The sequence below is a fragment of the Xenia sp. Carnegie-2017 genome, unplaced genomic scaffold, assembly GCF_021976095.1.
Source record: "Xenia sp. Carnegie-2017 unplaced genomic scaffold, XeniaSp_v1 HiC_scaffold_2, whole genome shotgun sequence".
Classification (NCBI taxonomy): Eukaryota; Metazoa; Cnidaria; class Anthozoa; order Malacalcyonacea; family Xeniidae; genus Xenia; species Xenia sp. Carnegie-2017.
Window position 1 is genome coordinate 4452699 of NW_025813482.1, and position 13548 is coordinate 4466246.

The 13548-nt window shown below is 33.2% G+C and overlaps 1 protein-coding gene and 1 long non-coding RNA gene across 4 annotated transcripts; both read right to left on the reverse strand.

Moving 5' to 3' along the window:
• Nucleotides 1–34: 34 nt before the first annotated feature.
• On the reverse strand, nt 35–8287 carry LOC124440252 (aspartyl aminopeptidase-like). Its single transcript, XM_046990562.1, has 17 exons — nt 8051–8287; nt 7816–7879; nt 6022–6110; nt 5514–5627; nt 5111–5236; nt 4812–4936; nt 4312–4402; nt 3018–3125; nt 2758–2835; nt 2548–2625; nt 2398–2473; nt 2115–2202; nt 1876–1915; nt 1702–1803; nt 1553–1634; nt 861–946; nt 35–351 (listed from the first exon to the last, which is right to left on the reverse strand). Exons 1-17 carry the CDS (start codon nt 8057–8059, stop codon nt 301–303), a joined length of 1407 nt encoding a protein of 468 aa, XP_046846518.1. The 5' UTR covers nt 8060–8287; the 3' UTR covers nt 35–300.
• A 1389-nt stretch (nt 8288–9676) lies between these two features.
• Nucleotides 9677–13164, reverse strand: LOC124440741. 3 transcript variants are annotated; one of them, XR_006946737.1, is made up of 7 exons: nt 12925–13164; nt 12759–12846; nt 11519–11694; nt 10839–10869; nt 10602–10759; nt 10162–10498; nt 9677–10106 (listed from the first exon to the last, which is right to left on the reverse strand). It is a non-coding gene; the product is annotated as an uncharacterized LOC124440741 (long non-coding RNA). The 3 variants fall into 3 exon arrangements; XR_006946738.1 differs by lacking the exon at nt 10839–10869; XR_006946735.1 differs by having other exon boundaries at nt 10602–10869.
• Nucleotides 13165–13548: the final 384 nt, after the last annotated feature.

A 13548-nucleotide genomic window follows, 5' to 3' on the forward strand; every position in this document is an offset into this window, starting at 1 on the left:
TCTAATTCTAAAGTGGGATACAAATGACAAACGCTAAACACACACTTCATTTATTGATTTCATTTTTATCGGTTGTTTTAAAACACCCAAAGCAAACTCGTACCTTACGTGCAGAAAAAGTGTTAATGAAGTGTTTACTACAATTATGTTGAAAATATTTGTACGTAATTCTGTTATTCGTATGTATAAAAATTCTTCATTTTGGTGAAAGTTAAAGTAGAATTGAAACATCTAATGAATTGTTTCACATGGTGCAATTAATCATAAGGTCGAATGTTAACCACAATTGACGTGTTTGGTCTACATTTCTTCCATTGACTTCTGAATAGCAGGAAATTCAACAAAGAAATTCTAGGAAAAAATGTAACAAAGCTCTATGTGTGGTGAAGACAACAGCAGGATATAAAACTAAACATAGTGTTGATCAACTGTGTTATATAGTGACGGATTAGAGGGAAATTGCATGAGTGAATTACTTCAATCTGAACTTCTTGTATAAGGTTTTAAAGATCAAACAAAATAATGCTCACTGAAGTAAAAGCGATTTTTCCATTTTGGTGTCAAATCTTGTATACACCTACATCGACATTTCTATCGCTATCAATTATTATAAGTGGTCAGAAAAAGAAATTCTGGTATTGCCTAGCATTGGCGATAAGAGATTACCAACTACAGAGTAATCGATAAACAAAAGTAATATATACAAAAAAAAAGTAATCGATACTACAGCAGTGATTTCGAATTAATTTCGCTCAATTCCGAGCATCAACTATAACTATTAGAAACTTCCAAGCGTTTAAGCATACTTAAGTAAGTAAATGTAAAATGCTAAATTGTACCATTCTCCATCGTAATCTTACCTTGTATAATTGTGTACACTGGTGTATACTGCTAGTACAACACATCTCACGGATTGAATGCATGCTAAGTTGGGGTCCGCCGATATCTTAATAAAATTTGATAAGATTTGATAAGAAGTTTTTACTTTATTTGAAGACGATCAATTGTATCTCATGTATCAACTGATCACAAACTTATTTGAAGGCGATCAATTTTTATTTCATGTATTAATTGAATGAATATCACAAACGTCAGCGAAACGTAAAGATAGACAAAGCAAAGAAATTAGGTGCGAAGAAAATTTTCAGCTCTTCCAAATGCAATCATTTTTTATGGCAGTGCCGCTAAGCAATACAGTAAAAATCTGCAGTGGTTCAGCCAGCCCGCAATATTAGTCATGCAATTACATATGCATAATTTCTTCTTCTAGAAATCTGTTGTTTTTAGGGTTAGAAAATACTGAAATATTTACATAACATGACCAAACCTACGGACTGATTACGTCACTGTAAATCTGTGAATGGAGCAATATTTAGATAAAATCTGCGATGCATACACAATCCAAACCCGTGCCACGTGAGCAACCATCTAAAAATCCACATCCATATGCAAAATATCCCCACCCCATTTAAGACTGTACGCCCTCAAATTGCTGGGTGTATTTTGCAGTAAATACACTAAAATGGTTTTACTTATTGACATTGGTGCTTACCTACAGTACTGATACCAAGCTTTGCTGACAGTATAGGCCCGATAGTAGAGCCACAGGGACTATCGTTCTTCACAGCAAATTCCTGATTTGAAAAATAAGTCTTAATTCATAAAGTTTCGAAGACATATGAAAGTCGATCAATTCAATACCTGCAGCGGGATTCCGTATTTCTCTGCCACTATTCTTATAACACTTGCCGTTACAGCTGTAGTTGCGTATCTTTGTTTGGCATTGTATTTGAGCACAGGTCCCTGGAACATGTATTTCAAACAAATTTATTGCTAGGTATTAATGATTGATAAAAGATACACATACGATATTACCTTGTGCAATGCAGGTCTCAAGTTTATTTCGTGTTTTTCTCTGAAGCATAAGAAAGCTTAGCCAGTTTAATTTTACAATACGTTTGCAATAAAAAAACGGGATAAAAGACATTTTAAAGAATCAGAGACACAAATCATGCACAACATTAAAAACACTGACGGTTCTACTAGCGCATGCGTCCTGATATTTTCTCATACGTCTGAAGGAACTTTAATAACAGAGAAACAACTATACTTACGCATAATTGGGATGGCAAGCATGAGCTTGATCGGCACTGACAAGAAAAGACTTTGCTAAACTTCTCTCAAAACATGTGGCGTCTTCTTCTATAAGAATATCACGTGCAACAATTTCTAATATTGTCATTTTATTAACGCAATTCTACCAATTCTATTTCGTTACAGAACAACGTCACTGAAGAGTCGCATGATATATGCGCACGCAGATAGATTCAAGCAAATAAACAAGAACGAGTAGATTAGATTTCTAGTAAAATATGCTACCATAAAGAAATTACTTACGACTATTAGGCGAAATGCGTCGCAAAACCAATTCTGTCCACTTGGAACACGCACCTTGAGCACTTTGAGAACCGACCTAACTCGAAAAACAACGACATTTACTTCAGCATTTGACTGGCGTACTGATTTTCTACGACATGTAAATCTTACCTCTTCATTATCATAAAGAACCGCTATTCTCACATTGGGATCTGTGGCAAACGACTCTTCAAGAGACATAATTAACCCCTAAAATTATTTAAAAATGGAGAGTTGTGGATCAACGCAGTGCAAGAAAAGCATAAAACATACATTAGCATAAAAACCTTCACATGAAAATATTAAATATTAAATGTACTTATAGCAGTAGCTGAAACTCACTTGAATTGATGCATAAGCATTGACGAGATTGTCTAATCTTGGTGAAAAGATAAACTCTGACAAAACTCCACCTATTGCCTAAAAAATTAGAAGAGAATTCCAAACACCGAAAATACGTTTTAATCAATCACGGGCAACAACAAATTTTTGAATAATTGTGAATAATTATTACTACGATATAAGTAAAATGCAAAAGGCAAGCTTTGTTGTTTTTCATCTTGTTTTCCAATATAGGGGCAAAATATGTAGTTTGCATTTACCGCAGGTTGAGTGTCAGCCAGAAACAATTCAAAATCGACAATATCTTCAGCTTTACACAACATTTCTTCACATAACAAACTGATCAAAGCCGGTTGATGAGCGTTTGCCTACGAAATAGCAACGTCAATAAACACATCTTTTAAAACTAGAGATCCAATCATCGTGCATCTTTCAAAAGTAGGGATCCAATCATCGTGCAAAGTTTGAAATAAAACACACAAAATGGTTGTGTGTTGCCCACTTGTTTTAACGCATGGTGAGAGTACACAGGCAGATAAAAGTCGTTGACATAACGAGAATAAAAATGCAATTGTTGAAACAAGCTAAAGACAGACAACATGCAATATTATAGCACTGAAAACTTGCGCGCGCAGTACACTGGACAAGTATCAATCAAATAGTTATTGATTGGTGTTTCCTTGTTGAATGGTTAATAGTTGATTGGTGTGTCGTTTTGAATGGTTAATAGTTATTGATTGGTGTGTCGTTGTTGAAGGCTTAAAGTTATTGATTGGTGTGTCCTTTTTGAATGGTTAATAGTTATTGATTGGAGTGTCGTTTTTGAATGGTTAAACTTATTGATTGGTGTGTCCTTTTTGAATGGTTAATAGTTATTGATTGGTATGTCCTTTTTGAATGGTTAAAGTTATTGATTGGTGTGTCGTTGTTGAATGGTTAAAGTTATTAATTAGTGTGTCCTTGTTGAATGGTTAATAGTTATTGATTGGTGTGTCCTTGTTGAATGGTTAATAGTTATTGATTGGTGTGTCGTTGTTGAATGATTAATAGTTATTGATTGGTGTGTCGTTGTTGAATGGTTAAAGTTATTGATTGGTTTGTCGTTGTTGAATGGTTAAAGTTATTGATTGGTGTGTCGTTGTTGAATGGTTAAAGTTATTGATTGGTGTGTCCTTGTTGAATGATTAATAGTTATTGATTGGTGTGTCGTTGTTGAATGTTAAAGTTATTTATTAGTGTGTCCTTGTTGAATGGTTAAAGTTATTGATTGGAGTGGCATTGTTGAATGGTTAAAGTTATTGATTGGAGTGGCATTGTTGACTGACTTCTAGTTGTTCATTTGGGTATTGTTGTTGAGTTGATGTAATAAGTTGGTATAAAACTACACCGAAAAAGCTAACAAGACACAACGTACAAGTACATGACGACTCTTACTCATCCCATTCATTCCCTCTATCATTATAGTCAAATTTCTCAAGCTGTGCACTGAAAATAGTCTTTACCAGAGCTCAAAATGAAGCGAATTAGATTTAATTATCTGAACAAAAAACTTACTTTACAAGTGATTTCACTTGATTTTTCAGAACTAGAGTCGCCAGTAGTATGTTGAAGTTGTTTCGCTACCTCTGTTGCAAGGATTGGAATTCTAAACAAATTTTACGTTCATCGTTTAAAAACATCGTACAGCGATTGTGAACATTGCAACACTTTTCTATCTTCTTCAATAAATAAAAAAAAGCCAAGAAAGAAAATAGACAAAATATCAAGATTATAGCTATAGCAATACTTTCCAAAATGGCAGTATTATATCTTCATTGATTAGTAAGCTAATTTAAAACTGACATGAATATATTTAAAACTGCTCACAAGTACTCCTAAATGTCACAAGAGACCAAGACTAGGAGCCATTACTGCCATATGTCTGTGATTGTTTGTAGTTTTCACTGATTTCCGGGAAGCACGGATTTAAAGATCTACTGTGACATTTAGGCAGTTTTCATAAAAGCGTTCAGCATTCATCATAGGCTAACCACAAATTTCTGGACAAAACTTACGTATGATTTTCCAAATTTGGCGAAAACTTGTCATTAATATCTCTCTGTAAATGAATGGCAAGATGAGGGATACGAAGGATTGGCCTTTTGATGTGCACCAACTTGTGTTTCATTTTACCGTTTTCCTTTAAAAAAGAAAACAAAACAAAGATGTTGACTTTTTTAGCTTGGTTAACTAGTAAAAACTAATAATTTTCTTGAAATTGGAGCATTTCGCACGTAGAATCTCCAAATCAACGAAATTTACGAAATGGAATAAAAACAACGAAACTTCACGTAACTCGTAATAAAATAGCTACCTTGAGAATAACTCGTCCAGCTACCGTTAAATCTCGGTCAAACCATGTATTCCAAATACCACCACCATAACATTCCACACCTACTTGCAGGTAACCATGCTTATTGATGTTTGAAATTGGTTTTACCTAAACACAAACAATTCCTATTTATAATTTATTCTGCTGAATTGCTTGGAAAATAGTCGATAAATCATAAGTTATGAAAAATATCATAATTTATTTCTTTAAAAGTGTATTTTTTCCGTGCGTAAACACAGAAACATTACCACGGTAAGGCAACCACCAAATAAAACGGGCTGGCTAAAACATCGGGTTTATAAAAGGTCTCTTTAATGCAATGTATGAATTATAGACACGGATTTGAATTTGAGCCAAAGAAAAAGCAGAAAAATAAAGCAATTACCTTAAAACAAGGGCTGTCAGTATGTGCACCAACTATACTAAAACCATTTCCCGGTGTAAAATTTCCACCAACAGCAAATGCCATTATACTTGAGTGATTCTTTGTCACATAATACTAGACAACATTAAAGTAAATGGTTTGAGCCTGGGAGTATCGTTACATGTTTGTAAATGTAGATCGTCCAGGTTAGTATAATCCTGAGAATTCGATGTTTGACTAAGGTTGTCGAAACGTCAGTCAACAACAACAAAAACAGTCCTTCTCAGGACTATACCAACCTGGACGATCTACATTTACAAACATGTAACAAGTCAACATTGAAAATAAAAACCGCAGAATCAAATTTACATTTATAATTTTATATCATATTGTATAATTCCAACAAAATAACTACTTACGTAAATACGGTACGACATTATTCACATCAACACCCACACAATAAGCATCCACTACTTTTTTTTACAGTAACACATTACAATAATCGATCAACTTTAAAAGTATCATTTACCTTGCCTCCTTGTTCAATTTTCCAAGGAGACGTTTCTCTCAGTTCAATGAAATTCTGTTCTCGCAGCAGTTTCTTGCATTCTTCCACTCCTTTTCACAAAGATGTAATCAATTGTAAGTAAAAATTTTCTAATTCCTCCTTTTTACAAAGATGTAAGCAATTGTAAGTAAAAATTTTAATTCACAAGAACAAATGCGTTTCGCGTCAATTTTAAGTCATTTTAAGTCAAAAAGTACAAAGCCATTCTTTGATCACATGAAATATAGACAAATAAATTCCTTTCACAGCAGGACGACATACAAAGTAAAGTTTAAAACTTCCTTTGACTAGTAATTTTGCATATAATAACTTTCCAATGTAACGTACATTGGTTTTAATGTACCGAGGCCGTACATGGGGGAGGGAACTGAAAATTCACATATGTATGTTTCAGAGTGTGTCGTTTTCGACCGGCCAGGATACACAATATCTCCACGCTAACCCCCCCTTTAAAAAAAATTAAGTACTTATTGAATTCGTTATACATCTTATTACTGAGGCTACGTTACAGCCCTGACGATAACTGTTTTTACTCTTAGGGAAAATTAAAGTAAAAATAAAAAATGTGAAAATGAAAATAAAAAGGTCAAGGCTATTTTGTCTGTGGACTTTTCTAGGAAAGTAAACAAAAGCTTCTGGCTACTGCTGAATTGAAAAGATATGAAATTGTTTGTTTATGAAGCTAGAGAATGTTGACATCAACTAGAGAAGAAAGCAGGTTGTTCGATCACATAAATTTTGAGGTATTAAATAGTTGAATTAAATAGTACAATGTGATTTATAGATTTTTTAACTAACAAATATCTCATTTGAGGATATTAATTTGCTTTTCTATTCCATTCTTTCTTGATACAATTGAGAAATTATACTTACAGATGCTTGCAGCCAGAGCTAAAACTTAACCAAGTCAAATGCTGACTAGTGAAGAAAAATACATGTTTTCTATGATTATTCTATAGTTGATGATTATTCCTTGCTGGATGAAAAGTTTGTACATCACTTCTGTGCAAATTTCATCTATGTATCTAGTTTGCAAATTATGCTGCCAAGATTGTAATAAGTAGCCTTAGAAACTAAGCTATGCCCCATATTAAATTTCCTATATGTACCTCCAACACAATTATGACATATGTTTAATAATTTAAGTTCATATTTGCTAATTAAACATTTACTGATGTACAGGGGAAAATGTAAAGATGAAATTTGTAGTTGTAATTTGCTATTAAGAAAAAATAAATACGAATTGTGTTGATAGTATTCGGTCCACATTTTTTTCATCATAATGTACATCACTGGAAAAGGTTTCATAGCTAAAATCATGATTTAATGATACAAAATTCATCTAATGACTGTAGGGTGTGCAGCTTCTGTCAAGAAATTTTTGATTGATCAAGAATTGAAATCACTCCTTCTTTTAATTATAATTTAACTTACTTTTGAAAACCCTGTTCAAACTATCATTTGAGTGTTAATATTGATACATTTCTTTAAAAATGTTAAAAAAAATACTTTCGTATTCCACACTGGTTTCCTTTTCTGTGGACCAATTATAACAACAATGTAGGCATCAAAATTTCAGACACAACACTTGAGAAAACTTCAAGACTTTGAGAAATTTCCTTTCTTACAAATTGGCATTTTTCATGTTTTTCATCAAACATCTTCAATTTTGAATCATTGAAATTCGAATTCAATTTACTAATCCCGAAATGCTAACAAGTCACTTTTAATACAAGATAGCTATATTTTTTTTACCATGATAAGGTGATGGTGAGCTATTCACAAACTTGATGAACTTCTCAGCTGATTCTCTATACAACTAGTAAAAATATATTTGAAAACGAATACATTCCACAAAAACTATTTGACATTCTCGGGAGCACAAAGCGGACGTTGATTTCATCAGTTTCGAGAAATAGGTTGTAATCCAACAAAAAAATAACATTATGAGTATTTTGCTTGACACATTTAAAGTCTATAAGTGAATTACCTTGCTCATTTTAAGATGAGAAGAAGTGCGAAGTATTTTCAAAGCTTTGCTGTACACTACAGTAATGCTCGCAAATGACTCTTGCGACGCTGTGCATTTAGCTTTTATTCATTTCATAATAATGATGACAATGATAAAACTTTTGAAAGAAAATCATTTGTCTGTAAATTTTCTAAGAAAAGAAATGTCTTTCTCTTTCCATTCCCGCATTCATATCAGAGCTATTGACTCCATGACTTGTTTCATTCTTGAAAAATAGACACGATGTGCGTACAAACAAAAGTTTAAATAGATGGTCAAAAAATTGTGCATCGATGTGAAAAAAAGTGGATCGATGAAAGAAATTGAAATAAAATAAAAATGATTAATAGTTTAACGAATATCTTTAGTGATCACATCAAAATAAATATATTATCTCGATTATGTTGAAAAGCAAAAATTTTCTCACTGCATAGGTGCATGAATTGTGAAATGAAAAAAGGGATTTGTGTAATTGATTGATCGGGACAATACACTATTATTTTACTTTATTTTCAACCTCTCATAAGCGAACACCTCACGTAAGAAGCAGACACCTAGACGTGATCCCCGGGGTGGCAAACACGAGGTTCGACTGTATATAATGTGATAATGCACAATACACACTTGACATTTTTGGCAGAAGCCTATTCCACGTGGACATAATTCACTTTATACTAATAAAACGGTACAATGTAGCCGTCATCTCTATCCCTTTACACCATGTTACATTAACATCATCTAGCAAAAACTTATTTCTCATGTTTCTTAACTCTTTATTGTTTTGTAAAGGGAAAACTCTGGGGGGTAGGATGAGGGTTTGGAAGGCAACCTCCCCCCCGTTACATAATTAAAAAGGTCCTGAGGGTATTTGCAATCTTTTACTTAATCATCAAAAGAAATGTACAACAATTATATTCAGTAGCGTAGTCAGCATGCCGACTTTGTGGTTCGTTCCAACACTCGTTTTGAAAGTTGATGTTGGGGCCGGTTGCACGAAGACTGGATAGCGTTTTCCATTAGATGGTAAAATTTTCAAACTTGTAAAAACGTTGTTTGTATTTTCCTTACAACATAGAAATTTTCGTAATCTTGGAAGTAATATTTTCTTTTAATGAATGCTCAATTCAAATCTTACATTTTTGTCTTTTAAATTCTTTTAAATGTTTAAAAAAATTTTCTTTCAAGTGAATAGCGCTATTCGGTCTAGGTGCAACTATAACCCGCACCAAGATTATATTCAATTATGGTATTGATAATATCTAGGAATTTCAAAACTCCTTTTTATGAATTGTTAAAGGTTTGTTCTCGAAACATAGCCCGGATAGGAACACTAGTAGTCACAAAACTAAGCAGTTTTTATTTAAAATGAAAGTTTTTACCATACAGAACTAAAACGAGGCATCGTATACAGATATATATAATGTTATTCATACTACTTTATATACGTAGTAACTTCATTTAAATGACTAAATTTAATTAATTATAAGCATTAAACAGACAATTTCAAGGTATCATGAATTCACCACAATTTTAGGACATCAAGTGCGCTAATGAAAAAGTTATTGTATGTAACGTGTAATGTTTCATTGACGAAACCACTTTAACTCAAACTGGCGAATATATAATTAGAAATTCTACATATTATATATTCAACAACAGGTTAATCATCCCTTTTAACAAAACGTAATAGTACTGCTGGCGGATTGAACTTAAAAAGTCGTCCTGGTCACAATTAGATAACAAACAAAGAAAGTAACCTGATTTGATAATTTGCTCCACAAACATTTTCCTTGGCATAACTATAACTTACTTTTTCAAATATATATTTAGAAATTCTGCATATTATATATCCATCAAAAGGTCATCCCTTTTAGCAAAAAAAATATTGCTGGATGATTGAATTTATTAAAAATCGTTCTGTCAACAAATAATCTTCACTAGGCATCAAATGGTTTGTGTGTGTGAATTACTTCTTTTCATCTTTCGTTCACAAATATTTCTCAATTCTTTAATCTTTTCTGCTTAACCGTACTCGCTGGAAGAAATCAGGGAGGTCTGACCTCTCAAAATAACATAGCCATATACATTACATGAAGAAAAACGATTTCGTTCCGAAACAAATAGTTTCGTGATAAATATCGCCACATTATGGTGGGAGTTACTTCTAAGCTGGTTATTCTTTAGTATGGTGAATTGCTGGTGATTCACCAGCTCCAGTAACATGGGTGGAGCACATGCCATTGGTATATCTGGTGACGTTGCAGCTACGTGGAACACTGTAGTCCTGTGTGAATGACGAGTAAATCTAGGAAGGAAATTCTTTTTTAGTCAGTTTGTCCAGATAATTCACAAGTTCTGTCAATTGTCACTCATTTCCCGCTCTTTATGCACCAGTCTTCGAATTTTCTCGGGGATATTTCTTTCTTCCTAAAACATTATAAGATTGCATGTAGATAATTGATGTAAAATAACGTTAGGAAACATAAAATGTGAAACATAAAATGTGAAAATGGGAACACATATCTCTAACCGCCTAGTCTTCAACTTTCCATTAACGCAATGCCAAAAAAATCAGCAACAAAGACAATCATCGCTGAGTTAAAGACCGTCATCCTCATTTTTGAGGTTCTCAACCTTCACCTGATTAAGCGCGGAGAGTGTTTAACAAGATCAAGATGTAACAAGAAGCTAAATAATTATAAGATATTGAAAAATGGACAACAGAACTGACTTCCTCGCATCTAATATTATAAACAATAATCCTTACCATATCAACAGAGAAATTGTTCATTACCAATCTAAAGAATTAAAGGAATATAAAAGAACAAGTTTTGAAACAATGGTATAAAAACAGTAATTAAAACAATAAATCCAGCTATATAAAAAAAGAAAATATTCTAAGAAGTAATAATGGTATGGTCAATCATCTTCAGAGAAAAGTGAAGAGTTGTGCTCGATGTAATTGTTTAAACATCGTAATATTATATTGTACGTAGAAGATGACTACCGATAAGGATTTCGAAAACTTCAGTCAATAAACACACCAATACTCACTAGCTTGGACGATTTTCATCTACAAACATGTAACGATACTTTTGGGTTCAAACCATTCACTTCATTAAACAACAAGGTAAACAAATTTTATGATCCCAAACATGCTCGGACATTGTAAACACATGTATCTCTTTCAACTTCTGGAAGTTTGGAGACACTTAAAAACCTATGAATGCATACACGGATACACCAGCTGTACTCCATTAACGAAAACAGAAATCATACAACAAATCGACGTGTCCTTAAAATTGAATCGAACAACGAAACATATTTGAGTAACGAAAAATGAACAATATTGGATAAATTTCTTAACACTATGTGGTGAGTTATGCATGAATCATAACATAATAAATCATACACGTCACCCCCCCTTTCCACTTGAAGTTTACTTACCAATGAAACAATACATCAATTTTCCACTTAGCTGCAACATCACCAGTTATACAAGTGAAATGTGCACCCCCCCATGTTACCAGAGCCAATAAATCACCAACAATCCACCATACTAAAGAACAACCAGCTAAGAAGTAAGTCGACCATTATAAGGCAACAGTCTCGCAAAATTCATCCTAGTTGTTGAAAAAATATATTTTTAATGAAATTTGCTGCAGTTGGGTTTTATATTGATTTTACGAGGCAAGCCAAAATTACACTTCTCCTATCATTTGATGCGACAAAAAAATCGCGCCACAACTTATCTAAGAGGAAGTTAAAGAATACTGACGAATAGGCCATTAGCAGGGGGGGAGGAAATAGTTAACATCAAAACCATATATGTCTGATGAAGATTAATTGTGACTACGAAGAATTTCGATCAGTTTAATTAGTTAAAGGACGTTATTTTTCTCTAAAAGACTCGCACAATATTTGAATTAGTATCAGGGGCAACTATAACAACAAGAGCGACGTTTGAATGGTGGCTTCAATTTTGTAATTTCGCCATTTTTTCAATAAAAAGTACCATGAGATTGGTTAGTGCTTTTAGTTTTCTACAATCTTTGAAGTGAAGAGAATAAGATTTGCTACGCAGTTCGTGTCTCTTTAGGTGGCAGCATGTGGTTACTAAATGTAGTTACTAAACTAAATAAACTAAATGTAGTTAGACCACGAATCACTGCAAGTTTTTTATGGACACTACCCCAATTATCGGATTCTTTAATGCTGCACTTAAGTGAGCGTTTTGAAAAACCGTTCTATTGTTGTTTTTGACATGAAATTACCACGACTTGGCCATATGTCTGTAACATGTTTTGTAACAAATTGGATAATACTTCAAATAAAAGTATAGGTTGTAAGGTTGTAGACAAAGTTTAAATTCCGGAAACATTTAATAAGCAACCAAATCGTTAGTTATCTAAAAGTAGAAATACTAGTTGTGCGTAGTTAGCTTCAACAACGGCTAAGTTTAAAGTTCTTATTTTAATGTTGCTGTAAGCCTTTCTATAAATCGATTAACGCATGACGAAGCTTGAACAAGAAAAAGGAACAACAGCGTCGTATTATAAACATAGCGATTTTGTTAGAATTAATCATTAACTAATGTCTCAGTCGATGCAAAAACTGGAAATGGAAAGGTTTATTTCGTACTCATTTCATGAAACGTAATTTAGAAAAAATTTATTGATTATCTTACCAGCGAAGAAACGGTGTTTTATATTCCAATGCAGCTACTTTCGAAATCAACATGCTTCTGAGAACTGATTTCAAATAAAAGTATAAATCTGTTGGACATAAAAAATATTTTTGATTTTACTTTAATTTTTGTTCGTGGCAGGAATAGTTAAAGAAGTTTGCAATACCTGTATGCATGTTCGGCTAAGTTGAAGTCTGTTCAAAAGTTTAACTCTAGAATCACACCAAGAAGTTTCTAACTCGATGCAGTCTTCTTGTAGACGCAAAGGTGTCGAGTTAGCTGTTGTAAAGACGTCTGTGGTAACCGTTTCTCTTCTTTTACGAGAGCCAACAGCTCATGACCAACTGAGCACACCTCACAAAATGTACAGTGATGAAAGCTCCCAACGCAACTTATGCAAGTTGTTTATCCTTGTTGATATTCTTAAAATTTCAAATATTCTCATATTGCAAAATTTTGCCGAGCTCATGCTGTCATACTTTTGAAAAGAAAATATGAAAAGCATTTTCGAGAGCTGCGAAAACGCAGGAATTAAAATTAGTTCAAAACAGAAAATACTGAGAAAATACCTACGAAATTTAAGAATACTATATTCCATATCTTAATAAAGACCCTTCGATAAAGGATATTGTCTTGACTTTAATGGTTTTACGAGCCAAAAGAATGAAAGTAAAACAACATGGGAACTGGGAAGAAATGCAGGGATTTTCGAGTAAACAATGTAACGGCTAAGTAAAACAAGGAGCAAGGAAATTCTGCCATTAAAGTCATGCCGACCAAATCATTCCGT

Excerpts from the sequence above, each read along its gene's own strand:
- LOC124440252 (XM_046990562.1), bottom strand. Across the intron at positions 1,916-2,114 it reads GCTTGCCATCCCAATTATGC|AGAAAAACACGAAATAAACT; the intron begins GTAAGTATAGTT and ends CTTATGCTTCAG. Across the intron at positions 947-1,552 it reads GCTTGGTATCAGTACTGTAG|ATATCGGCGGACCCCAACTT; the intron begins GTAAGCACCAAT and ends AATTTTATTAAG.